General features: G+C 36.4%; 1 protein-coding gene across 1 annotated transcript; it reads right to left on the bottom strand.

Moving 5' to 3' along the window:
• Positions 1–1151: 1151 nt before the first annotated feature.
• On the bottom strand, positions 1152–24765 carry LOC134661489 (ATP-binding cassette sub-family C member 4-like). Its single transcript, XM_063517598.1, has 25 exons — positions 24535–24765; positions 22358–22489; positions 21733–21937; positions 18639–18864; positions 17723–17820; positions 17246–17443; positions 17017–17143; positions 16552–16698; positions 15582–15748; positions 15025–15189; positions 14074–14211; positions 13823–13990; positions 13448–13558; positions 12841–13082; positions 11885–11937; positions 11566–11775; positions 7290–7520; positions 7086–7192; positions 6862–6985; positions 6302–6475; positions 5867–5994; positions 5582–5704; positions 5031–5153; positions 4272–4432; positions 1152–1452 (listed from the first exon to the last, which is right to left on the bottom strand). Exons 1-25 carry the CDS (start codon positions 24726–24728, stop codon positions 1185–1187), a joined length of 4020 nt encoding a protein of 1339 aa, XP_063373668.1. The 5' UTR covers positions 24729–24765; the 3' UTR covers positions 1152–1184.
• Positions 24766–26598: the final 1833 nt, after the last annotated feature.

Raw genomic sequence — 26598 nt, 5'->3', positions numbered from 1 at the left:
TTTCTTGGCGATGTCTAAAAGATATCTATGATAGGTGTCTATTACAAAATCCGAATCGGGCCCATAAGACTTTCCGGTCGGTGCTACATCTATTGTCAATTAGCCATCAAGTAGCAGTACTGATAGTTCCGCTAATCGATGCTAGATGTAAACACTGAAATTGATAGTCTTTTTGGTATCAAAACTGATGTATGGAGTGAGCACTCTTGTCTTACTATATTTCACTATGCCTTAACTATAAACGATATCGATCGTTGAGGATTTTCTGTAACTACCTACATTGATCCTCTAGAACTCGAGAACAATCGATACTTATCTCGTTATAGTTTTCATTTAACCTTTTGGACGCCAATGACCGATATTTCCGCACCGTAGGTTCAACGCCAAAGACCAGTAAATCGGTCACATACCACAGAGCAACATCGACCTACGTGCATATACATAAAGTTAAACTTTAGTTTTGACACTTCAATGATATGGCGTTTGAGTGACAGCTTTTGTGTTTGACACGGCGTGGAAAAGGTTAAAATACAATAAATTCGTTATAGAAAGATATACCATATATTTATAACCTAAATGTATCTGGAATTTCTGGGAAAATGAAATAATAAAAACGCTCACAAAATAGTTCCATTTATTTTTTTATTCGTGTCAAGATATTTTATGCGAGGGAATTAGCAGTGATAGTTTGGTACAAAAGTATATTAGGTTTGGTATCTGCCAATTCAATATGTGGTGGGCTTGGAGGATACAACTAAACGGAGTAGCCATTAACAGGCTTTCCCCTCTGTCGAAAATAGGCGGCCAACGGTCATACACAATGTATGGACTGACGTTTATCTGACATGGCTATTTTTACGTTACGCATACATTTGACGTTCCCCTCTCCCGCAAATATCGGCAGACTGTTTTGTACAGAAAATTACAGACATGGCGTCTCCGTTTGATTATATCCTCCAAGGTGGTGGGTGACATTAGTTCTCTATACAATTAGAGCAATAAGAAAAATATAGAGTCCGTCTAAGCTAACTTTGCACCGAACAGGGTAAGTGAGTGTCATTATAAATGCCACATTTCCATGGAAATTGGAACTTTAAACATTACCACCGTAACACAGTTTGTCATTGCAAATACCATACAAAACTAGCTTGGTCCGACTCTAACTAGGTACCTATACATTCGCTTTAAGCAGGGGGATGTTCGCTGTCATATTTAGCCTTGGCCATTTCGTTAAGAGCCCTGCCCATTTCGCCCGTCTCCTTGACCATAAAGTTGAGGAGGCTGTTGGGGTTTTTGAGGAGGATGTAGGGGTAGTCGTACTCGGCCACGCGGCCCTTGTCCATGACGAGCACGCGGTCGGAGTCCATCACGGTGTTGAGACGGTGCGCGATCGTGATCACCGTGCACGTCGAGAACACGCGCCGGATCGTCGACTGGATCAGTGCGTCGGTTCTAAAATACAAAGTTTACCAAATTAAGTACAAATATCTGGGTGACACATATAAAAACTCGAAAATGCGCGTTTTCCCAGAGATATGACCTAGCTAGATCGATTTTTCGCCCCGGAAAACCCCCGTATAGCAAATTTCATCGAAATCGTTAGAGCCGTTTCCGAGATCCCCGAAATATATATATATATAAATAAATAAATAAATAAATAAACAAGAATTGCTCGTTTAAAGGTATTAGATAGATAGATATCTGGGTGACCGAGCTTCGCTCGGAAAACATATAAAAACTCGAAAATGCGCGTTTTCCCAGAGATATGACCTAGCTAGATCGATTTTTCGCCCCCGAAAACCCCCGTATAGCAAATTTCATCCAAATCTTTACAGCCGTTCCGTTCCGAGATCCCCGAAATATATATATATATTATATATATATATATAAATAAATAAATAAACAAGAATTGCTCGTTTAAAGGTATTAGATAGATAGAAGGTATAGATACATTGATCAAACACCGTTATCAATGTTGCAGTTTATTTGATAAGGGTTAGCAAGAATACGACATCTAAAGGGTATAGCCGGGTAAGCATGGCCAAACTGCCCTTAGCGAAAAAAACAATTTCCTTTTACTGGATTATTAACCTATAAATAAGTAGTGCTTTCACCAAATATTAAGCCTCAAATGCTTCAGATTTAAAAAAAAATGCAAAAAAAGAAAAATCATTTTTATTTTATTACAGCCAAAGTACTAATCCGATTTCTTTGTAATTTGAGTATGTTGTATATACAATTAAGGTCGCTTTCTGAAAAAAATTATATTGAATTATCTCTTAAAATAATAGTAAAAAATTGAGATGAAAATTTTCAGAAAAATAAAAAAAATACATGCGAGATAGCGACAGTTATCAAATTTACATATTTTATGTAGAATTTAATAATGTTTAACATATATTTTTTTCAAAAATTAAAATCGGGATTAACAGTGTGAAAAACTCGAATTTGTAACATCCCATAATACTCTCTCTTCATACAAACAAAGCTAAGTAGTCATAAACGAATGAAGTATATTGTGAACGCAGTCTTTACGAATTTGAATTTAGAATGTGACGTATTTTATTCATCAAAGGAACAGACATTTTTCAATCGTTAACGCTCTGTATAAAATTCGTGCCTATTTTCCTGTTCCCGCGCTGTTCCCGTTCCTGTTCCTGTTTTTAGGGTTCCGTACCCAAAGGGTAAAAACGGAACCCTATTACTAAGACTCCGCTGTCCGTCCGTCCGTCCGTCCATCTGTCACCAGGCTGTATCTCACGAACCGTGATAGCTAGACAGTTAAAATTTTCACAGATGATGTATTTTTGTTGCCGCTATAACAACAAATACTAAAAACAGAATAAAATAAAGATTTAAGTGGGGCTCCCATACAACAAACGTGATTTTTGACCGAAGTTAAGCAACGTCGGGCGCGGTCAGTACTTGGATGGGTGACCGTTTTTTTGCTTGTTTTGCTCTATTTTTTGTTGATGGTGCGGAACCCTCCGTGCGCGAGTCCGACTCGCACTTGGCCGGTTTTTTTTTAAATCTCTGAATGCCGTTCGCCCTAGCCGCATACAGCCACGGAGTTTAAGGTCTGCGCTCAGCAAAATAAGTCGCGTTCTAAATTCAAATTGCGTTGGGAATATAACTTTCTAGTATAACGTACAAGTTATTTTGTATGAAGAGAAGGTATTATGGGATGTTACAAATTCGAGTTTTTAACACTGTTAATCCCGATTTTAATTTTTGAAATAATATATGTTAAACATTATTAAATTCTACATGAAATATGTAAATTTGATAACTGTCGCTATCTCGCATGTATTTTTTTTATTTTTCTGAAAATTTTCATCTCAATTTTTTACTATTATTTTAAGAGATAATTCAATATAATTTTTTTCAGAAAGCGACCTTAATTGTATATACAACATACCCAAATTACAAAGAAATCGGATTAGTACTTTGGCTGTAATAAAATAAAAATGATTTTTCTTTTTTTGCATTTTTTTTTAAATCTGAAGCATTTGAGGCTTAATATTTGGTGAAAGCACTACTTATTTATAGGTTAATAATCCAGTAAAAGGAAATTGTTTTTTTCGCTAAGGGCAGTTTGGCCATGCTTACCCGGCTATACCCTTTCGCTTTTAGTGGATAGATAACTTCGCCTTAGCTAGCATTTAGTCATAGGTCCACTGTAACTCGTATTATAGGCGTGTATTAGTAATTCAACAACTTTATTAGTAAGTGTAAAATTTTAATAATAAAAAAAAATTCGGTGAAGTTGGGGACGGGTGGCGAAGTTAGGTTATTAGATTTTTTTTTTCTTTATATCGCTTTGTATGCAGTCTATTTTTTGTGAATTGAATAGTTATCTGTTTAACAAATCAAAATTTAATGCAACATATACTTTAAATTCTTTATCTTATAATTCCATTTTCAACATTATTTGTTTTTGAGATACCGCTAATTAATTGGCTTAAGGTGGCAGAAATCCAAATCCTAATTTTTAATTAATGGTAACATTGATAACGGGGTTTGGTCCTGGACAATTCATTGATGGCAAGGAATTAGACCGGCTTGCTGTCGACACCGGCTCACTGAGTAGCTACGGACCTCCTATGATATTTTATTTTATTTAAATGCGGGCAAACCGTTGGTCCCTAATAGAGATATCGCACTTTAAAACTACATTAGTGAAACAGCTCCCTACTGCTTGGTGATAAAAAAAACACATTGCAGATCAGTGATCACACACACAGAAACACAGACGTCAAATGTTGACTCACTGAGGGTCAACGTTGGCTGTGGCCTCGTCCATCACCAGCACCTTGTTGGAGCGCAGCACGGCGCGCGCCAGGCACAGCAGCTGCCGCTGCCCCACCGAGAAATTGCTGCCACCCTCTGCGACCTTGTAGCTCAACGACGTTATAGCATCCTTCATCTCTACCTGAGAAGCACATAGGTCCACTAACAAACTTGAAGCATTACCTATTCAACAGGAACACTTACGGAATACAAATTAATCACATGACTTGAGTCCTGTAATGACAATAAACTCATAAGTTACTCAATACAGCCTCCCATATACGATGACTACTTATCGTTTTAATGTTTATTTGGGCACAAACGGTAGACGTTTCTTATAACTAGTGTCTATACATAATTCATAAACCAATACAGTTGCCACCACTTATTAACTCATTAAAGACAAACAAAATACGGGATAACTAGAAAAATAAAAATATTTATTTTTAGTCAAAGGAATATGGAATAATTTCAATCATAGTTATATTATCGCAAATTATAATTAACGGTAGTTTTATAAATATTTCAAATCATTACATACCCCCTAGGTACCTACATAATTAAGTTGCACGGCAACATCCGAATACTAAGATGATGCCTCCATTACGACATTTCCAATATATGACTACCTATACCTATACCTACTGTATTGCTGCATAAGAATAATGCCAAATACGTGGTATCAGTTGCCATTCCAAAATTTACGTGATCCGATTGGCAAACTAAACATTAGTGCCTACCTGCTCCAAGGCTCTCCAAATATCGTCGTCACTGTAGGTATCGAAGGGATCCAAGTTGTAACGCAACGTAGCGGAAAAAAGAATGGGTTCTTGAGGGATAATAGATATTTTCGATCTCAAGGCCTGGAAATTAAACGATGACATAAATTTATGATGTGTTTATGATATACATTTATCGAATACCTATTTTGTTGTCGTCTAGTCTGCAGGGATCGGAACCGGTTTTTTGCAAAAACTTAGAAATAACCAAATTTTTCGAATTATTTTATACTCGAAATGTAGGACTCAGTTGTTTTTAGGTTACGACTTTGTATTATTAGATTGCTCAATTAGAAATGAAGTAATTAGCAAAGAACGAAAAAATACCGTTTCCGTTCCCATACAAAAAATACCGGTATCCGATCCCTGCTAGTCTGTATGAATTAACGAAGTTCTAGGACTTTTATTACCAATCACTATACGCCCCGGTAATTTATTGATTTAATTACCATGCAGGTACGACATTTTGGAGACGAATAATAAATTGTGATGTAAGTAAACGTTGTTTTTACCTGTTTAGACAAATCTTTGATATTAACTCCATCTATTTTGATGTTCCCATCGATCGTATAAAGTTGAAACAGAGCTGAAATCAACGAAGATTTTCCTGCCCCAGTTCGGCCTACCACTCCCACCTAAAAATGTTCAATAGGTACTTATACAATTTCAAATCTGCCTTAGTTGATTTAATTCAAGTGTTTGATTCTTTTTTTATTATTATGACAGAAAAAGCTATTTACATTTGCAGCAGTTAGGCAAAAATAATTTTCAACTTAATTTTATATTTAGGTACCTACCTTCCAGCCACTATTAATTTGGAAGCTCAAATCATTCAAAACTGGCGGATCTTCAGGTCCGTATCTCATAAAGACGTTTTCAAAGTGCACCTCCCCCTGAGATGGCCAAGTCAGTGGCGCCTGTATTTCTGAACGGACAATAAATAGATTAGTGTGCATTAGGCCCACTTGCACCATTCCACTAACCCGGGGTTAACTGATTAAACCTGGAGTTACCATGATTACCAGTACAATTTGACACTAGGTTAACGGTTTAACAGCTTAACCCCGGGTTATTGGGATGGTGCAAGTGGGCCTTACTTAAGATAAAATGCCTAATTTTTAATTAATACACGTAACTATATATATGATAATGAATATAAAATTATTAATATATACGAATTAGTATAGTGACTAGTAATAAGAACCGTCACTCAAACTTATACCTAAACTTACTTCCTTCATACATATTTTCTTCCTTTGGCAGCTGACTGTACTCGACCACTCTCTCGACCGACGTCATTTGCGCCAAAAACTCGGCGGTGAACCGGGCGGCCATTTGTAACATCACTGTGAGGACCATGGATTGACTAACGGCAAGACCCACGCTACCCACCGGGATTAATTCACCTGAAAACATTTATACTCGTTTGTTTCGCACTAGACAAGTGAAACTATTTTTTTTAACAAGCTTTTATTAGGTCGACCTATGTAATGGAATCTTGCAAGTTAAATTTGATCCACTTCCCGGTTTCCGATTGAGCTGAAATTTTGCATACACATGTAAGTCGGGTGACAATGCCATATTATGGTACCATCGAGCTGATCTGATGATGGAGACAGGAGGTGGCCATAGGAACTCTGTGATGAAACAACGCAACCTAATTGTGTTAGGGGTTTTTAGAATTGTCTCGATGAGTATTAGTTGTCTGTCGTAAGAAAAGTACAGTCAGCGATAAAAGCTTGTACCAAAAATGAAATTTTTGCCAAAAACTTATTTGTTAGTTAAAACTTACCAAAATCCACAACGAGGAAAACGGCAATAATGGTACCTAGGTACGCGAGACAGAGATAATCTAAGTATAACCCAAATGCACTTTGAGCTCCCAAGAATGTATAAAAAGCACTTGAATGTAGATCCTAAAAAAAATGTATTATATTATAATTTTATAAAAATTATGGTATTTGTGACGTGATGAAAACGTTAATATTCAAAGATATACAGATATACTATACATACCTGTGCAGCATCGAATAATTGGTTTAACCTATTTTCAGAACCTGAGCTCCTAATTGTGGACAAACCCGATATTGTAGACGTAATCATACCGAAAACAGGACTCTTTGCTGTAAACAAATTATTATTAGTACATATGTGAAGCCAATATCTTTAAAAGTAATGTAATTTACTTGTATACATACTTATGTCTTTTTTTAATCTTACTTGTGCTTTCCAATCTTTTCACAGCTTGCGCTGCATTCAAGTACCATTTCAGGAGAATGATAAAAATGATAACTAAAACGAAGGTGGGTATGATCGTCCACCATAGAGCAAGCGCGTTGAGCACTAGGATGCTTATCATGGAGAGGTACATTTGGATAGTTTCCAGCATCGATCGCGGCAAGATTTCGTCCAACGCACCCATGTCTTTTGAGAATCTATTCAAAACTCGACCTGCGAATTAAACATTACTTCTGAATCATACTCGCAGTATGTATACGTAGATACGTACTTGTTGATGGAAGGTAAAAAGTAAGTTATGCAATTATTTCACTCTAGATCAGATCAGAACGCCAATTGCCATGAAAAAATCACACAGAAATTTTACTAAGTATATTTTCAGGGTTAATATGAGTAATTTTATTTATTCTCCGTTTTATGTACGTACTTAGTTACCCTGCATACCATAGAAGTATAATTTTAGTATCAAATAGCTAATGATATAGCCGACCGATCTGACGAGTAATATTTTAACCTTTTGGACGCCAATGACCGATATATCCGCACCGTAGGTTCAACGCCAAAGACCGATTAATCGGTCACAGACTACAGAGCAACATAGACCTACGTGCATATGCATAAAGTTAAATTTCAGTTTTGACACTTCGGTGACGTGGCATCAGCGTGACAGCTTTTGTGTTTGACACGCAGTTTGACACGGCGTCGAAAAGGTTAAACGGAAGTTGTATAATTTTCAGAGTAATTGAGATAACAGGAAAAAAACCCGCGCGACCGCCATATTTTCCGTCACAAATTTCGCACGGTGCGCCCTATCTTTTGTTCCCTTATAATTTGGCTTGGCGTGGCTTCTCTTAAACATCTACAAACGGTACAACAGATGGCATGCGATTTTAGATAATTCCCGGCTAAGCAGGAAGAATGAATTCAATCGATCGATCAAATGCCAAAATGTAGTAAATGTATTGCAAATTGCATGCGATTATGGATGGCCTTTAGTAAACCTTTTGATACACCTCACTTAATTCAAAATCATTAACCCATTCAGGGCCAGCGACTCAGCATATGGGTCATGCTCAAACAGTTCCGCAGGGCCAGTGACTCACATGTGAGTCCTGAATAAATTCTGATTTAAACTTAAACGAAACGTAATTTGATGTAATAACGTAAGTAACATATAAGCTAACAATCATTTCTATAAGGCATATTAGGATAAAAATTATAAACACGTTTTTTTTAATGAAAACAGGGTCTCGAATATTCAAGTTTGGTTTACTATCAGTGCAATATAGTAAATATACTGAAATTCTAGATACATAATGCGATGCAAGCAAACAGAAAAATCTATATTGAAAAAATACAAAAAATATGTATATTTCAGAAGTTATTGACTGGGCTCAAGGTATGGGTCACCGTGGCCTGGCGCTACTTGTAAAAACTGCTAATGTTTCCGTAGCAGGCTAAAATAAACTTTATTGGCTGGTTTTAAAGCTTATTTCATGTTGAAGCTGTTTGATATTGTACCATTTTACAACTGATTACTGTTTGGATGATGGTAAGCAACAATTTGTAGCTACCAAGCTGTAGTATAATATTTTGTTTTGTATGAGGGGTAAAGCAACGAGGATTTTTTCCCACTGTACTTTTATGTCGTAATATTTGGTGATCGTTGTATTGTATCTTAGGCAATTACCTACTAACAATGATGTTAAAGTTAATTTTTTTTCGTTTCAATATAGAACAAGGCGGTTGAAACAGTCACCACTAACTAATATGTATTGTATAACAAATAGTTTGTGACAAATATTTACAAGTTTTTTCAAACATCGTGGTTTCTACGGCATATCAGAAAGTAAGTACTATAATACATTTTAAGTTCTCTATTGTTACTAATATAATGGCGTTTACCAAAACAAAGATAATGACCGACCAGGTGTAAGCTTATCGGACACACTTGGACAATAAACAAGGAATGCATCCGAACGGCGGCGGCGGTATTATCTTTCATGTGGTATTTGTCACAAGAGTTCAAGATGTGATTCATCCCATCCCCCCTATTAGAGATGTAATTTGGAGTAACATGGAAAATATTATTTAGTCACGATTTATTCGTTGGCGACTTTATACTCCTCCTGTGCTGTTTAGTGATTTCGTATTTTGTGACCATGGCTATGGATTACCGGAATTTGAACCCGCCTAACCTGACCGACTGTGCTATGAACTGGACCCCGAACCTGCTTCATCCGAATGACCTGGCTACGAATTCTGGAACCCTGAACTCACCTTTGTTGAATGACACGGCTATGCACCCTGATTTGACAGCAATGATGGAAGACATAAACAACAACGATTTCGGTGTGGATGCAATTTTACCGACCGGTAAGAAACATTTGTTTTCCTTTAATCATTTGTTATCTCACTTGCTCACTTAGATAAAAGAATTTTGTTATTTTTTATAAGTGCGATTATAATGTGAGTAAAATGTATTTAATCGTAGTACTTATGTAGAATTGATATAAAAAATTGGCCAAGTGAGAGTCGAACTCGCACACGAAGGGTTCCGTACCATTATCTATAAAAACGGTCACCCATCCAAGTACTGACCCCGCCCGACGTTGCTTAACTTCGGTTAAAAATCACGTCTGTTGTATGGGAGCCCCACTTAAATATTTATTTTATTCCGATTTTAGTATTTGTTGTTATAGCGGCAACAGAAATACATCATCTGTGAAAATTTAAACTGTCTAGCTATCACGGTTCGTGAGATATAGCCTGGTGACAGACGGACGGACAGCGGAGTCTTAGTAATAGGGTCCCGTTTTACCCTTTGGGTACGGAACCCTAAAAATCTAACTTTTATAATAATCGTAAGAAAAGTGATACGTATTTCACTACGTATACGACTACACGTTTACGTTTAAAAGAGTTATATTTATACGAACAACGGTAATTTTCAAAAGTACATGTATTCCGTCAATAACACTTTTATTTGTTTTAGATCCCTTACATACCTACCTACTAATAGAAACGTAATTCCCATTTCCGTTTCTGGAATTACAATGCAATGGGAGCGGTCGTCTCCTTTCATAATAAATTTGTAAATATTATACTACGTAAATTATTGTACTCTAATTTTACTGTTTATAATAAATGTTATCATTTCACGATATGTTTGTAAATTTATACCTATTATGTAAATGATTGTACAATATTTATTTAAACTGTTTCTAATAAATGTTACCATTTCAAACAACTTGTTTCATTTCATGTTTTATCGCTGACTGTAGGTACTTTGTTTTCCACATGCAACTTGTACTTATCGTGACAATTGTAACAACCCACACAACACAATTAGTTTGCGTTGTTTTATCACAGAGTTCCCATAGCCATCTCCTGTTTTCATCATCAGATCAGCTCCATGTCATCATAATATTGCATTGTCATTCGATTTACATATGTATGCAAAATTTCATTTAAATAGGGAAACGGTTCTAATTTAACTTCCAAGATTTGCCCCAAAAAACAACAACAAAAAACACGGCAAGTTAAATAGAATCAGACTAAGCTAAGTTGGCAGCGATTTTGATAGCACAGGCTGAGTACCTAAGTGTAATTTAAATGTCATACTTATATGAAATTATGACGTTTAAATTAACACTTGCACAGGCTGGGCTATAAAATTTGCTACCAACTTAGCTTGGTCAGACATTAACCCGTGGAGCGCCCTAACAAGACACGTGTGCTAGTAACTAGTATAGGAGTTCCATACTACGGTAATTCTGGGGCGCTCCAGGGGTTAAACGCTTGTAGAAAGTAAAAATATTCACTCCTACAAACTGCAATAATTAGTTTCTTTTTTGATAGGCACAGAAAATCGGTGGTTAGTAAAAATGTTGCATAATGCAGTCCAACTGGCCGGCTTCATAAGCGGCGATTTATTTACCGTTCGCGCCAGGCTCGAGACCCATAAGCTGAGTCATGCGTTTTAGCTAAAAACGATTTGTATGGTGGCCTGGCGTATTGTGTACGCTCGGCGGTTCGTGGCCATGAATGGGTTAATGACGGACGTAGTCACCAGGTGTAACCGCGTTTAGAAAGTAAGTAGCCTAAGTAATAGTAATCTGAATGCACTAACTACTAACTAATTTTTAGATTCTAATTAGTATCCTAGTTAGGGCGACTGAATAAGTACTATCCTAGTTAGGGCGACTGAATAAGTACTAAGGTATTTTGATGAATACTTATTACAAACATAACTCACCAGATAAGTTTGTGTCAAAGAATCTCATCAAGGCATTGATAAGATTTTTGAATATGGTATTATGAATATTTTTTGAGGCACGGACTGTCATTACAACAAAGGCGTAGATTCGAGTGTGTAGGATCACGATGATGCCCAAAATTAAGCAGCCATAAGTGAGTAAATAATGCCAAGTTTGTAAGTTTCCAATTTCAGTATTCCAACCGGGATCTGAAATTACACATCGCATAAATGTAAAATAAAAAAAAGACTTATTATCTGATCTAATAATATAAGATTATAATATATATCAACAAAGTGTGCATTATAAGTTACTTACCGGGTTCCTCCCCAGCTGGCAAAGACTGCTCGTATGCATCGACATTATTAGTCCTGCAAATTGCGTAATTTTTATTAGATACCTGGAAAATTCTTTATCATGTTTTATTAAGACATCTGACGCGCTCGAGAATGCCCAAGTAACTGTTTTTTTTAACATTTTTGAAAAACCGTACACGCCAAACCCACCGCTAAAATGGTTTTTGCCATACGAGCTTTTCTTTTCGAAATTATTTTATCTTTCGATTTTGATAGGTCTCGACGGCGCCGTTGAATTACGTTACGCCATTTAGCTACCTCGCCTCCCTAACTATAGTAGTTGTTGCTCAATATGACCTATATAATATTATAACTATCAAATCAAATCATCTCGAAAACTATTGCCGGTAATTAAAAAAACAACCGGTGTAACAGGGTAAAAATATCTGTCTACGTATTACCCTGAGGGCCCTTACCCAATGAGGTCCAGTTCTTTACTGAATCCCGCAAAAATCATAGGTGTGTGAACACATCGCAATGAAGAACTTAGCAAATAAAGTATTAAAAACCGGCCAAGTGCGAGTCGGACTCGCGCACGAAGGGTTCCGTACCATTACGCAAAAAACGGCAAAATAAATCACGTTTGTTGTGAGCTCCACTTAAATATTTATTATATGCTGCTTTTAGTATTTGTTGTAATAGCAGCAACAGAAATACATCATCTGTGAAAATTTCTACCGCCTAGCTATCGCGGTTCATGAGATACAGCATGGTGACAGACAGACAAACGGATAGCGGAGTCAGTAATAGGGTCCCGCTTTTACCCTTGGGTACAGAACCCTAAGACTTGTAAGAATAACAATATATATGGTTTTAATAATAATATAGCAAAATAATATAGCATTAAGTAGAACGAGTCCCCGTTCTATACCTACAACTAGAAAAAAAGGTAAATTAAATAAGTCAAATCCTATTTACCATTGACTGAGCCAGAAGTCCGTGGCAGTAGCAGTCGCTTGGGTGGCCACGACCACCAACATCGTAGTGGCTACGAGACACCATGACTCCACTGAGGATAGGTATGCCCATAGGACCTTCCACTTGAGGTTGCCCTTGGCTCTTTCTTCTGCTTCTTGGATTTGCTCCTTTTCTACTTCACTACTTTCGCTTTTGATTGATACTCTCGAGATACCTCGTTTCACCGATGGTCTCGCTTCAAGCTACAGATAACAACATAACATTAAACTTGAAATCCTTTATTACTCGCACTTGTAAATGCGAAAACAAACGATAGTGTTCTCGCATCTTCAGTCGTTATTTTCCTTAATACTTATGTGTTTTTTGTGAAATACTTAACCTGACAGGCCAATTCTAACGTGCAACTATCAACATACCTATAAATAATGACTTGTGAAAGTGACGAGTGGTTGAAAAATGTATTATCATAAACCAGGTATTTGTGCCACAAAACCGCAACGTTGTTTATGGCTGCAAGTGCAAATTGCGAGTCGCAAGCAAGTAAAAGATTCTATTTACAATAGGATCACGATTGTAGCGATTAAAAAAACGGTTTGCTAAGCGTTACCTTAGTAGCTCCGGGTTCAACAACGTTCTCGTCGGTGCTCGACAGGAGTAACGCAAATTCTTTCCCTGATTTGGAGAGTTCTTCGTAATTACCCACGTTTTCAATAGCACCCTAGAAATTTAAATAATATATATAATATAATATAGGTATATTGTTATGTAGGTAATTAAATTAACTTGTGTGCTTAAAACTATTAAAAATTAATAAATCTGGTAATATGTTTTCCTTTCAATACTGCCTGCAGGCAAATTGTAAAAGCAATCGGGCGTATTCAGAAATAGGTACTCCGTGTGTACCAAGGTCTACCTATTTGTATTTTGTTATGCTGGTTTTGATCCTCAAAAGGGAGATACTTAAGGGAAAACGAATACTTACTTCATTCAATACTACTATAGTGTCCGCAGATTTGAGGAAGTGGATTTGATGGGTAACCAGAATCACAGTTTTACCGTGCAGGTAACCTTTAATACAATCTTCAAACAGAATTCTGCCGACATTGGCATCCACGGCAGACAAAGGGTCATCCAATAAGTAAATATCCGCCTAAAAGAAGGAAAATAAATACTAAGTATATACGAGTAAAAGTATTCACTGTTCAATAGGTATGAATAATAGCATTTTTTTACCTCACGATAGACTGCTCTTGCTAAATTGATGCGAGCTTTTTGTCCTCCCGACAGAGACACTCCGCGTTCGCCGACGAGAGTGAGGTCACCGTATGGAAACTGTTTGAAATCTGGCAACATGCAGCAAACCCGACAAACCTAGAATAAGCCGAAAAAAATGCGTGGATTAGTATGTTTGTTTGTTGTTATATATTCTATATGACCATAGAAATCATCAAAATCATTGAAAATCATTGGTTCAGCAAAAGCTAGCAGTAGGGTTCATAATTTGCTTATAATTTTACAATGCATGACATATATTTGTCTTTCACAACGTAAGAAGTTTAAAGCCCCTTCTGAAAAAAAAGATCACGATAATACTTAATCCCTCTTAGCTCTTAGAAGAAAAAAAAATCCATACAGCTGAAATTGTTTTTCTTGTACTTATTACAATAATGCCATTTTACGAGTTCAAAGTACGTCGTTTGAAAACGACGGATATCTTTATTTGTTATCTAATAGGCACCGTGCGCCTTGGAGGGTCTAATCAATTCAATTTAATTAAATAAACTTCTGAATTATCTATTCATCCTTCAGTAAAAACAAACTTCGTTTGAACATGAAACTATGTGTCCAAGTCATGAAGTGCACTGTTGTGTTTGTTGGAATTTCTAATAATACCAATTTAGATGAACAATTGAAACTTAAATGAACATGATTAATATTCCTGGCGTCCGTTGGCTAGTAGGGTGGACGACATCCGGAAGATTGCGGGTCACTACTTGATGAGATTAGCTCAGGACCGGGACACGTGGCGTACTACTTAGAAGAGAGGCCTATGCTTAGCAGTGGGCGATAAAGGGCTGATATGATGATAATGATAATATAAATAAGGTTTAATGTTAATAATAATATTAATAATGATTAGTTACAGTCGTCGACAGTTATACACTGATGACTGATGTACAATACCTGTTTATACTTATTGGAGTCAAAAGGCAGTCCAAACAAAATATTTTCTCGGACGGTTGCGGGGAACAACCAGGAATCCTGGCTGGCGTACGACAATCGTCCCTTGACATTGAGGTTGCCTTTGCTTATTGGCAGCTCTCTGAGCAGCACTTGTAACAATGAAGACTGAAAAGCACAAAAAATATTCATCTTTATTATCATTTTTAAAAGCTTACCCTTTTAGTAGGTATATAGTTTGTGATCTCGACTAGACCTTTGCGGTGGTCCATTATGGGAATTTTGCTGGCAATTGATTTCCTTTGACGTTCGGCATATATTCATTATGATATGATAAGTTGATAACAATGATAACTTTTTACTTGGTAGAATAATAATTGTTTAGTAGAGCTATACCAATCACAAAACAATGGCGTTTCGGACACGTGAGCCCCTTTTGATACTTGAGATGTAGGGGCCCACTGATTAACAGTCCGCCGGACGGTTCCTATCGGCCTGTCAGTTGTTTCATTTAGTTATGTTAGTTATGTATGTAATTTAAAAAATAAAGAAAATATTACTTTTCCGGAGCCAACAGGGCCTATCATTGCACAAAGTTTGCCTTTGCGAATTCTTATCGACAAATTCGCAAGAGTGGTCTCGTCGCCATTCGGCGACCAGGAGGCTGTCACTCCCGCCAACTCTAAGGCGTAGTCGACGGCTACCGATGGACGTCTTATAGCAGTTTCTGGAACAACACAAGACATAATAATTATACTTCTCTATGGCAGTTCATTTTATATGGAGCAATATATTTAATGTGTGTAGACACTTTTTAAAAGGTTTCTTTAATTTATTTAGAAGTGTAACATTAAAGTAATACAAATAAGATACAAGTGCGAAAAGTAGGAACGTATTCGCACATGTATTGTACAACGTTTTACGGTAGATATGACCCTTTAAAACGGATTATATCGCGTAAATTGAATTTACACTACATCCCGACGTTTCGAACCCTTTACAGCGTTCGTGGTTAACGGGTGACTGAGGAAAAACTACACTGTGCAAATCTACTCACTTACACGATATAATCCGTTTTAATAGTTTTATTTCATGAGTAACTATCGCGGTACCTAACCGAAGACAATATTATACGGCCTATTAAATTATCGACATAGTTACTTAAAGTGCCTATTATCATCTTTACCGCACTAGTGTGCGGTAAAGTAACGCCGTATGTACTGTAATTAAATATATTTATTCAATAATTTCTTGAGTTTAACTCAACCCAAAGAGACTTGAAGGAACTGTCATAGGGACCATCAGGTAGAAGATAAGGAGACATATTCGGGAAAACATATTGTTATGAATTGTGAAAGCATCTATATCGGATAATGAAAGGATATTATTATTACATTACAGCAATATTGCACCAAATTTATGATAATTTACTCCACAAACAAATAGTATTTTACGTTTCATAGAGTTAAGTACCACAGTCGTATCTGGTAAAATGTGAATGTCAAGACATTAATAAGAAAAAAAAAATACCCGGTTCTTGTCCAGTAAATTCATCGTTATGGGTATATTTCTTGGGTACAACAGAATTTGGCTCTTTTTTAATAGGATTAGAGTCAAATGAAACTGGTCTTATAGTATTATTCCCTCCTGGTATGTTATTAATATTCTCTCTTTCATCTGAAACATAATAAAAGGATAATTCATATAAAGGTAAATAAATGAATAACAACTATAATGCGCAGTGAGCCGCGACCATAGTTATTATGTATAACGTTAAGCTTATTGCAATATTTGCAATGAGATTTTTTACCAATGGTATTTAACGTTTTTTTCCTAAGCAGTCCCGCACAATAGCATCCAAATATCTAAGGCAGCCATTTATCTAGTATAAAATAAAAAATAGCTCCAAAAATTAAAAGTCTTCTAGTCTCTAGTCTATATGTGTTTATTGTGATACACAGGTAGATATATAAATGTAATAAATAAAATACTGACCCATTACCAATATTTCTTGAATACGGTCTAAGGAAACAAATAGTTCCGAGAGGTTGGCAATAGCAAACGGAAGAATAAGAGTCAAATTCATCTGGATAATCGAGAAATATTGTTGAATAGGATAAATCTGCAACGAAAATACTGGATTAGATGAATCTTTCTCTCACTGGCAGACACGTTTTTAAATTTACTAAAGTATGTTAGGTAGTTTGTCGATAATATTACATACCGTAGTTGCAGTGATCATTGACCCAGTTAAAATGAGGGTCAAAACAGTCAAGAACAAAATTGTCCTTTCAGTGAATAACATGAATCCAAGGAATATGCTACGAATAATCATGGCATTCTTAATTGAAGCTACTTCATGCGATCGGGCCATTTTCACTACTGCTTGGAACGGAATTTCCCAAGCATACATCTTTATAACCTGCAAAGTACAGTTCAAAAGTATAAAATTACGTCCTGATAGAAGTTACTCTTGATGTCAAAACAGAAAAAGTGAAGTAAAAAGTCAAATAGGCACATTAAAAGAATTATATGAAAAGTTATAGTTACTTTTGATACAGTCTGTTGTTGTGACTTTTTGGCAAACTTCGAACACCATCATTAGATCATCGACATTTTACAGAGCGCAACTCTTCCATCGCCCCGCGAGTGCCATTAATGAATGTATACTTAGCAAATTATGTAATAAAATATAGCAAACCTGAATCCCGTTGATTATTTCACTCATAAGTTTTATTCTCCTGTCGGTTCTGGCAGCAGTTTTACGTCTTACAACAGCAGTTAATTTTGTAAGAGCGGCTAAAAATGTATTCATCAATTAAATTTGAAACCAGGTTGCAAAATACCATTAATAATATGATCAGTACCTACAGCACAGCATCATCAGATCAGTTCTAGAAACTTCGAAACTGTACAGATAGTGAATATGGAACCACGGTCTCGATTTTATTTCCTATAAAAAAACTAAAACTCTAGCATCAATCACCCAATTCTAATTCTAGTACAAATTACCTTACCGATTAATTAAAATATTTTTTTTATTTAAATACGTAGAAACCATGCATGCCTCAGGAACAAATATTTGTGCTCATCACACAAATAAATGACCTTACTGGGATTCGGACCCAGGACCATCGGCTTCATAATGCAGGGTTACTACTCACTAGTACCCACTTAGCCAGACAATGACCCAGTTAGCAATGATCTGTAAGTTGTTATTATTTAAATATTTTTTGAAGCTACCTTCTCGTATCTTTGAAAATCTTTTTTATTATTCCCTGTATTTTAATTAAACGGGTGTTATGCTTCTGTATAACCGTATACCTAGTAACAAAATGTTGGCACTTTATTTCTTGCAGTTTCGAATCACTTTATACTAACTTGTAAAAATATGACATTTCTTTCAATCCTAATGATTGTGATCGAGACCTTTATCTATGTACAAACATTTCACAAAGCTAAACGAATAGTTTTTTTGTGATTTCAGTGACCCGTAGACTTTTGGTACTATTAGGCAAGCTTTGCTTACCTACAGATCCAGATAAATAACAATAAAAACGTAATTAAATATGTATATCTACTTATCTAAATCAAAGTATAAATCTACAAATGTGAACCTTGCAAGGGTATGATAATGAGCACTACGCCAAACAGGCCGACGAATGGCGCCCACCCGGCGGCGATGTAGAGCAGGTACAGGACCACGGCCGCTTGCACCGGGATCACCCACAGCTGGTGCAGGAACATGAGCGCAAAGTCAAAGCGCGCCACGTCGTTGGACATCAGGTTCACCAGCTTGCCCGCCGCCACCTCGCCCACCGACACCTGGCTCATGCGCAGCAACTACAATATTTACACGGAAATCACTTTGACCACTAGCATGTACGTATAGGTACAGAACAAAGCGATATAGTGTCAATAGAAACGTGATATTTTCTTAGAAATTTGACATTAAGGATTACATTGCTACATTTTGTCATTGCAAATACTATGCAGAGAAAGTTTGGTCCTATTCTGTATGCCATAGTTTGCATTCAAGTACCTAATTGTTTTAGTACGTTAAATTCATTTTAAGGGCGATTAAATCAATTTTGACATGCCCTTTTTAATTTTTACTGATTATGCATTTCATTTCGTAGTTGATCTCAGTCAAAAGAAGTGGTCAACTCTCAATTTGAAAGATTCAGAATTAAATAAGCTGACAGTAGTTTAAATAATAAGATGTTATTCAAGCATTTTTAGTGCACTCTAAAAAACGAAGACCAACTAAGAGCAGTTTTCTCTTAGTTGACGTTAAGTTAATTATAACAATAACGATCTTATATAAATCAAAGAAAGCTGATTACTTAAAACAATAAGTGTATCTGTGATTGAACTAATAAAGTAGGTATGTTATTAATCCTAAAAATTGTATACTTTGCATCTATCATTAACTTGTTGGCATAATTATGTAACGTAGGTTGATTCAATCCTTAACAAATTAATTAAAACAGATAAATATGTTAATAGTTATGAACATTTTAATAGTTTATGTGATTATTTTGTCTTTGTTGATTTACATAAGACTTGGTATTTTAATCAACTAAATATATAATATTTAGAACAACGAAGATAAAACATTCAATCCCATTATGATCAAGTTATTGTATTAATTACGAAACTAATATTCCATTCTATTAAGAATTATTTGTTAAATCGATTTTATTCATAATTAAATTAAATAATCAGGTAATCCGTTCAATCAAGATAAGTAGGGGGGCGCCGGTGCACCCGCGTTCCTCCCCGCCCGCGCCCCTGCGGCGTCTGAGACCATGCGATGCGAGCGGGGACTAGCTAGTCTCAGCCTCAACGTTCAGCATTCAACTACTTAGTCATTCAAGTACGCGTCAACGAAATAAACTTGTGCATTTATTTCACGGCAAGCCTGGAACAGTGAACGTGTTACCTTTGCTTTGTGTACCTAATGTATAATAGTGTATGTGCAACATGGAGGAAGTGCTAATCTAACCTAACCCCTTAACTGATAGCAGTTCAAATGCGTTACGCATACCACCCGGCGCGGGGACGGGCCGGGATGGTTATGTGGGAATCCCTGTTGTGGGCTAATGAGACCCCAGGTCCACCCAGTAAAACCCCTCTGTTGGCCGCCTCAAGGCTTTAAGGCGAGGCACGGGAAACGATCGGGACCATGCTTCCGAAACCCCGCCAGCGGCTGTCCGAACTGGGGACTCGACTTCGGAGGAACTGTTTCCCTTTACTTCTCTAAGAGTGTTAAATGTTAATTATAATATATATGTAAAGTATGTAAAAGAAAGTTCGATTTTTAAATGTAAAACGTTTAGTTGTCTAAATGTTTAGATGAATAAATAACATCTTATTATATATATATTTTTTGTTTCATTCATTTACCCCCTTTTCATAAAACTTTACTTTGTTAAATTTGAATCTCAATTGTTTAATCAGTTCAACTATGAAGCTTGTCTAGTACAATATACCATTCTTCTTCATTTGTACTATGACTTTTTGTCTCATTTACTAAGACATTTCTTTCAGATCTCTACTTTTTATGCGCACCGTGCTGAATAATGCTGATCCTCGTACTCATATTATACTCAAGGTCTTAAATACTAAGATATGCATTTATTTCAGATCTTTTTGAGGATCGGCCTAGACCGGTTTCACGAGCACGCCTCCTCCCGTGTTTGTAAAGCTAAACCGGTCTAGGTCGATCGCCAAAAAGATCTGAAATAAATGTACATCTTAGCATTTAAGGCCTTGAGTATAATATGAGTACGAGGATCAGCATTATTTAGCACGGTGCGCATAAAAATTAGAGATCTGAAAGAAATGTCTTAGTAAATGAGACAAAGAGTCATAGTACAATTGAAGAAGATTGGTATATTGTACTAGACAAGCTTCATAGTTGAACTGATTAAACAATTGAGATTCAAATTTAACAATTTCTTAGTTCAGGCTAATAAGATGCATAAGTCGATGCAATCATGTTCTTAGTTGAACTTATTAGGGTCAAATAGTTGATACAGTAATTCTTCATGTTAACATTGATTTACATCTTAGTTGAAATGATTAAACAATTCAGATTCAAATTTAACAATATCTTAGTTCAGGCTAATAAGGTGCATTAGTCGATGTAATCATGTTCTTAGTTGAACTTATTTGGGTCAAATAGTTAATACAGTAATTCTTCATGTTAATATTGACCTACATCTTAGTTAAACTGACTTGTTTGTATTAATTGGTACAGTAACTTATCATGATAATAATTATTAAGCCCTTAGTTGATCTTGCTAGGATCAATTAGTTAGCATAATTATTTTTCGTGTAAATATTGAACAAGATCTTAATTGGTTCAGTTACATAGATATAGTAATAGCAATCAGAATTACCTTATTTGATGTGTCTAAGTTCTTGTTAGGCTCGTATGGAATCAAGATGCTTGATTACGACTATCAAGATATTGATAGGGCCAACCAAATTTTTTTTAGAGTGTGCGTAGGTACCTACATAGGTACTTGAATCATGTAAATAAAAGCAACAATCATTCATAATAGGTATAAAAGTTATAGCTTACGGGCAATGTTAGCTTACATAATTCATTCTTAGAACTGCAGTAACGAATAATTAATACGTAATCAATAAGTAATTACTCGTATGCTATAACATTATGTCAAAATCTTATGTCTATAGGACCTTTCTGTACAGGAGAGAAGTAGCTGCCACTTTGACTCTTAAACTGAATCTATTCACAAATAAAGTGTTGTGATGATGACACATCATGGCGACGAAATTGAGTCCCAACATGCCCAAGGCGTAGTAACCGGCCTCCAGTCGCGTGATGGTGGACTCCGCAGACCAGTATGACAGAAGCTCAGTAAAAATTATCGGTAGCATCATCCTGAAAATTATTTAGGCAAAAGTCAATTCAGGAAAGCATTTTCGGAAAAGGAGTTAAACAGGTGGTTCTACAGTAACGCCGTTAGTCCAGATTGTTATCCTACTCCTTTGGCGACACTAGCCTCGTACTGACCTTAATTAATTTGATAAATTTGATTATCAATACTAACACTCAACATTAGTAGGAGTACCTAAAATTTGTAAGGTGATTGATAAATAGACGTATTCCACTCTTATCGCTGAAGAGATTGATAAATGATAAGGAGAATTTAATGTAAGTGTTATAGTTGTGTAGTCGATTTGAAAACGAAAACCACTGAGTAATAATCAAATTACACGTATAATTTGCAATTTATTCAGTCAAAGCCAACTTATTATATCGACACTGGTTTCAAGCAAGTATTAGCGATGATGATATTACCTGGCTGCGGCGTTGATGGAGAGGTAGATAGCTCCAGGCATGTATTGGAGCCAGTACGCACGCCGTAATGCACTCCATAACGATGGTTTTCGGTTTTCTCTTTTAGCTTTTTCGTACTCCTGGATCCAATAACTAAAAAATAACATTGTCCATAGATATAACATCAAACAGGCACCTGTATGGAAGAATATACATATATAGGAAAAAACGCAACTCAAATTGGGTGTTTGCTAAATTAATTTTTCTACTCGTCGACTGCAATGCTTGAATTAAGACTTCGTATACCAAAGTGAAATCGCATACTTTTTTCACTATGGGACCCCAACTCAACTATAATATTCATTTCGATACTGTTTAGGCAACTATAATGAAATTGACCAATCGAAAGCGCGGAGCAAGTACCAGGGCCTCATGAGTCTCGAGCCTCACGGCCGGGGGCGCGGGGCGCGGCGGCCGGGACGCGTACGAGTATGAAGGTATCGCGGCTGCTCGCGCATCTTAGCTGTATACTTTTGGCTTTTTTACCTACATATATGATTCTTCTACTAGTTTTAAGTATTTTTTTTGTTGACTCGTAGAAAAAGTATTGTATACAATAGTGATATAATATAATCAAGCTTTTCAATCTCGTACCTTCCTTAGGCAACTCAGCAAGCTTCGTTGCCTAAACACGGCACTCGACTGAAAAGCTCTCCATTATATCACGATTGTATAAAATACTATTATAAAAAAAGTAGTTAAGTTACCTAGTTAGGTACCTGTGGTGACGTTTACGGCACAAGTGCCAATGACTTTTCGGGTTGTTAAGCCTATTACTATTTTCTTTATTTTATTTTATTAATCACATTATTTTCAGAGATCAATATTTATTGCGCACTTTATTTTGGTTTTGTATGAAGGTTAATAAAGTATTAAGTCCTTCCGCAGTCCTTCAAACACTTATGATTCTATTCTCATGATAAGATATAAATAGTTGTCAATTTCGAGTAAATGTCTTCATATTAATTGTGTCGCCCGTGAATATACAATACAGTTTATCACAGGAGTACATTTACTTAAAAACATAAAATTTAAATTCACTAAGCAACATAAAATGGCACCATTTCCTGCACGCGTTAGATGACGACCACTGCATATGCAAAAAAAGTGGCTGTGACATACGGACGGACAGACGGACGGACAGACAGACAGACAGACAGACATGACGAATCTATAAGGGTTCCGTTTTTTGCCATTTGGCTACGGAACCCTAAAAAGGGCTTTGTATAAATTGTACAAATATTGCCAAGAGAAAAATTTAAAACAGCCATAAACATATGTACACAGCTGCGTTCGTGGCCCACTAAGGCCACTAATGGCCTAGCCGGAAGATCAGCGCTGACTTTTGGGTTAGCATTATGCTGAGGCTGAGGCCATTTCGTGGTAAACAATTTATTAATATTGTTTCAAATTACTTTGTTGTTTTATATATAAATATAAAACAATATATAAAAAATATTTATTTTCAGACAATTACAATCCACCGTTGTTAGTATGAACTTATAGGCTATGTTACGTTATAGTACAGTCAGCAGCAGAAGTTGCTAAGCGGGCGAGGTGTTCAAAATGATCTTGACGCGACTTTATTGTTAAGAGAACAAGATCGTGTCAATGTCATTTTGAACACCTCGCCCTCTTAGCAACTTCTGCTGCTGACTGTACACTAAAATTACATAACTAGTGTCATTCTATGGAACTTGCTAACAGTTCTTTCAACAGAAACTAGTATTTCACGCCGCGCAGAGGAGTTAGCCAAGATTCGCCGAGCAGGGGAGCTGGCTATGTGATAATTGTGTATAAAAAACGTCAATGTGTGGAAATAATCACGTGACTTTTCTTTCGCATCTGTCATCTCGATACATTTTTACTCTTCGACTACCGTTTGTCGATTAACGATTTGTATTTCATTACTTTTTAAGGTAACAACTAACAACGAAAGCGGTAAAATAGAGGAAAAATGAACAACATAACTAAAGCTGCTGCAAGCTTGTCGCATAACAATAATATTAAGTAGAACCATATGTCGGTACTGTAAAAAGTTTATTTGCCTAGCTATAAATTATGTAATGTCCCTGCAGTCACGAGAGACGTGTGTGATATAAAATATACAATTCGCAAAAGAACTCATTAGTCATTACCTTTCTAGTATTTGGCCCTGTCGAATTGAATCATATTGTTTTCCAGGTATAATAAGATCTTCTTCTTCGACATCCCTTCTATTTCCTTTCACGAGTACCGGACAAACCCAGCATATAAAAAATCGCGATATTATGTTAGGATCACTTCTTTTCTTGTCTGCTCCATCTTTAGGGACTTTACTCAAGTTGTCCATGTCTATACAGGTACATTAATAATTATTTTATAATTTAATTACACTTCAACACTGTATTTGTTTACTTTTATTTTATTAGTATAATTTATTTTAAACAAGACATTCTTATTAAAAAGCTGATTCGAGTCTACTAATCTATTAAACGATATGAACCATATATCGTTTATTAATTAGATTACTTATCGCCGTGAGGCAATGGTTATCGGTCGTTGGATAGTACTTGTACTACTACCACGCCCGCTGGCAACTTGACTGCCGATTTACATTCGCGGCTCGTGGCTCGGCTCGTGGCTCGCACGAGAATGTAAATCGGCTATGAGAGATCCTGACTTCAAACGTCTTGGCCATAAAAAATATATTTAATTAAGTTTTTTTTTTACCTGCAAAAAGGGGTCAACCTCTGAAAAACTCATATATCCAACTTCATTATAGGTTATCGTTAAAATGAAACACCCCAAAGCTCGGCACCAGGTTAGCGCCGCGCCGCATCCGCCGGAACTCGTCGATTCGGCGTAAGCACGACGGCAGCGACTCTTCTCCTCGCCTCGCTGATGTAGGCACGGCTGTAGTTGGGTGGCATCGCGCTTACAGCTGGGTGACAGCGTCTGTACAGCCTTGTGGGGTGCTGAGTGAGTTGCCATACGTCCGTTCGGGTGTGACAGTCATAGAACATGTCATTACAGGGTTTTTTTAAGGAATATATAGTGACTTACACTGTATGAGCGATGAAGTTTAATTTTTACACCCTACCCCCCTACAAAGTAAGATCTTTGGACAACAACAAAACGACTATATTAGACACAAAAGTGTTCTTAAATTAGTCACATTACGTATTTTTTGCCCTGTTCCCCTTGCGAGTTCCGATGGGTTTTTTTTTTGGGGGAACACGTGGATACCCATATTACCCAATTAATCAAATGGGTTAGACCAGGATAGGACTGTGTCGTATGAATGATTATTAGACCGCACTTTTACTTCTGATCTTGCAGTGGTGCTCCTAGGCTCCTAGAAACCTGATATTGCCGGGCTGAAAAGTGGTGCCGTTACCCTCACAAGCCCATTGAATTTCCCCCTTACAATTCTCATACATTCCCCATCGAAAAAATCGCACTTTTATATCAGATCGGACCTTAATAATATTAGTGTCATTTTAAAGCGCCTTTAATTATCTTTACAATGACATATATTTAATTTACAAAAAATATTATATACTTATTTGAGAATTAGACTTTTAAAACAAATTGCAAATACAAGTTTGAAGGGCCTCCGTTATGCATGTTTGCAAAAGCACAGTCGACCTTTAGAAATGTGCACCATAGGAACATTTTTCAGCATTTTGAAATGTACATAGTTTAGCATTTCCTTAACCCACTGAAAAACCTGATAAATATCAAAACGGCTGAATTCACCTGTCATACATATATTATCTACAGCTTCCTACACTATCCATCTCTTATCAGAAGAGCACCATTTCACAGTAGTTTCCATTATTGACCATAGTTTTCTGGCTTGGATGTATTAAATACACATTGTTCTAACATTTCGTAAGTTGATACGTATTGTATGACCAATTTTAAACCATTTACCATAATGGAAACCAACGCCTTAGAAATGAGCTTAACGCGCGACCCTTTAAACAATTGAAGGGATGTCTACAAAAACAACATAACTGACTACACTGGTTGATACCTGAAACGATTATAGTACGGCTCTTCTGAGGTGAACTTTTCGCTTCGAACCTTAATCTTTCAAACAAAGGCCATTGTGTCTATTATCGCAAAACCACTTGCTCCCGACTTAGCACGTGCCAGTACAACATTCATATTGAAAAACAACCGGTATCGTCATAGTATTAAGGTTCAAATTTAAT

This window comes from Cydia amplana, chromosome Z (genome assembly GCF_948474715.1).
Source record: "Cydia amplana chromosome Z, ilCydAmpl1.1, whole genome shotgun sequence".
NCBI lineage: Eukaryota > Metazoa > Arthropoda > Insecta > Lepidoptera > Tortricidae > Cydia > Cydia amplana.
The sequence above is the reverse complement of the archived record's forward strand: the minus strand, read 5'-3'. Positions and strand labels throughout refer to the sequence as shown.

Coding starts and splice junctions, on each gene's coding strand:
- LOC134661489 (XM_063517598.1), bottom strand. CDS start 24,728: ATGGACAACTTGAGTAAAGTCCCTAAAGATGGAGCAGACAAGAAAAGA. Junction 17,821..18,638: donor CATTATCATACCCTTGCAAG/GTTCACATTTGT, acceptor ATACATTTTTAG/CCGCTCTTACAAAATTAACT. Junction 13,083..13,447: donor TTGAACCCGGAGCTACTAAG/GTAACGCTTAGC, acceptor TGTTATCTGTAG/CTTGAAGCGAGACCATCGGT.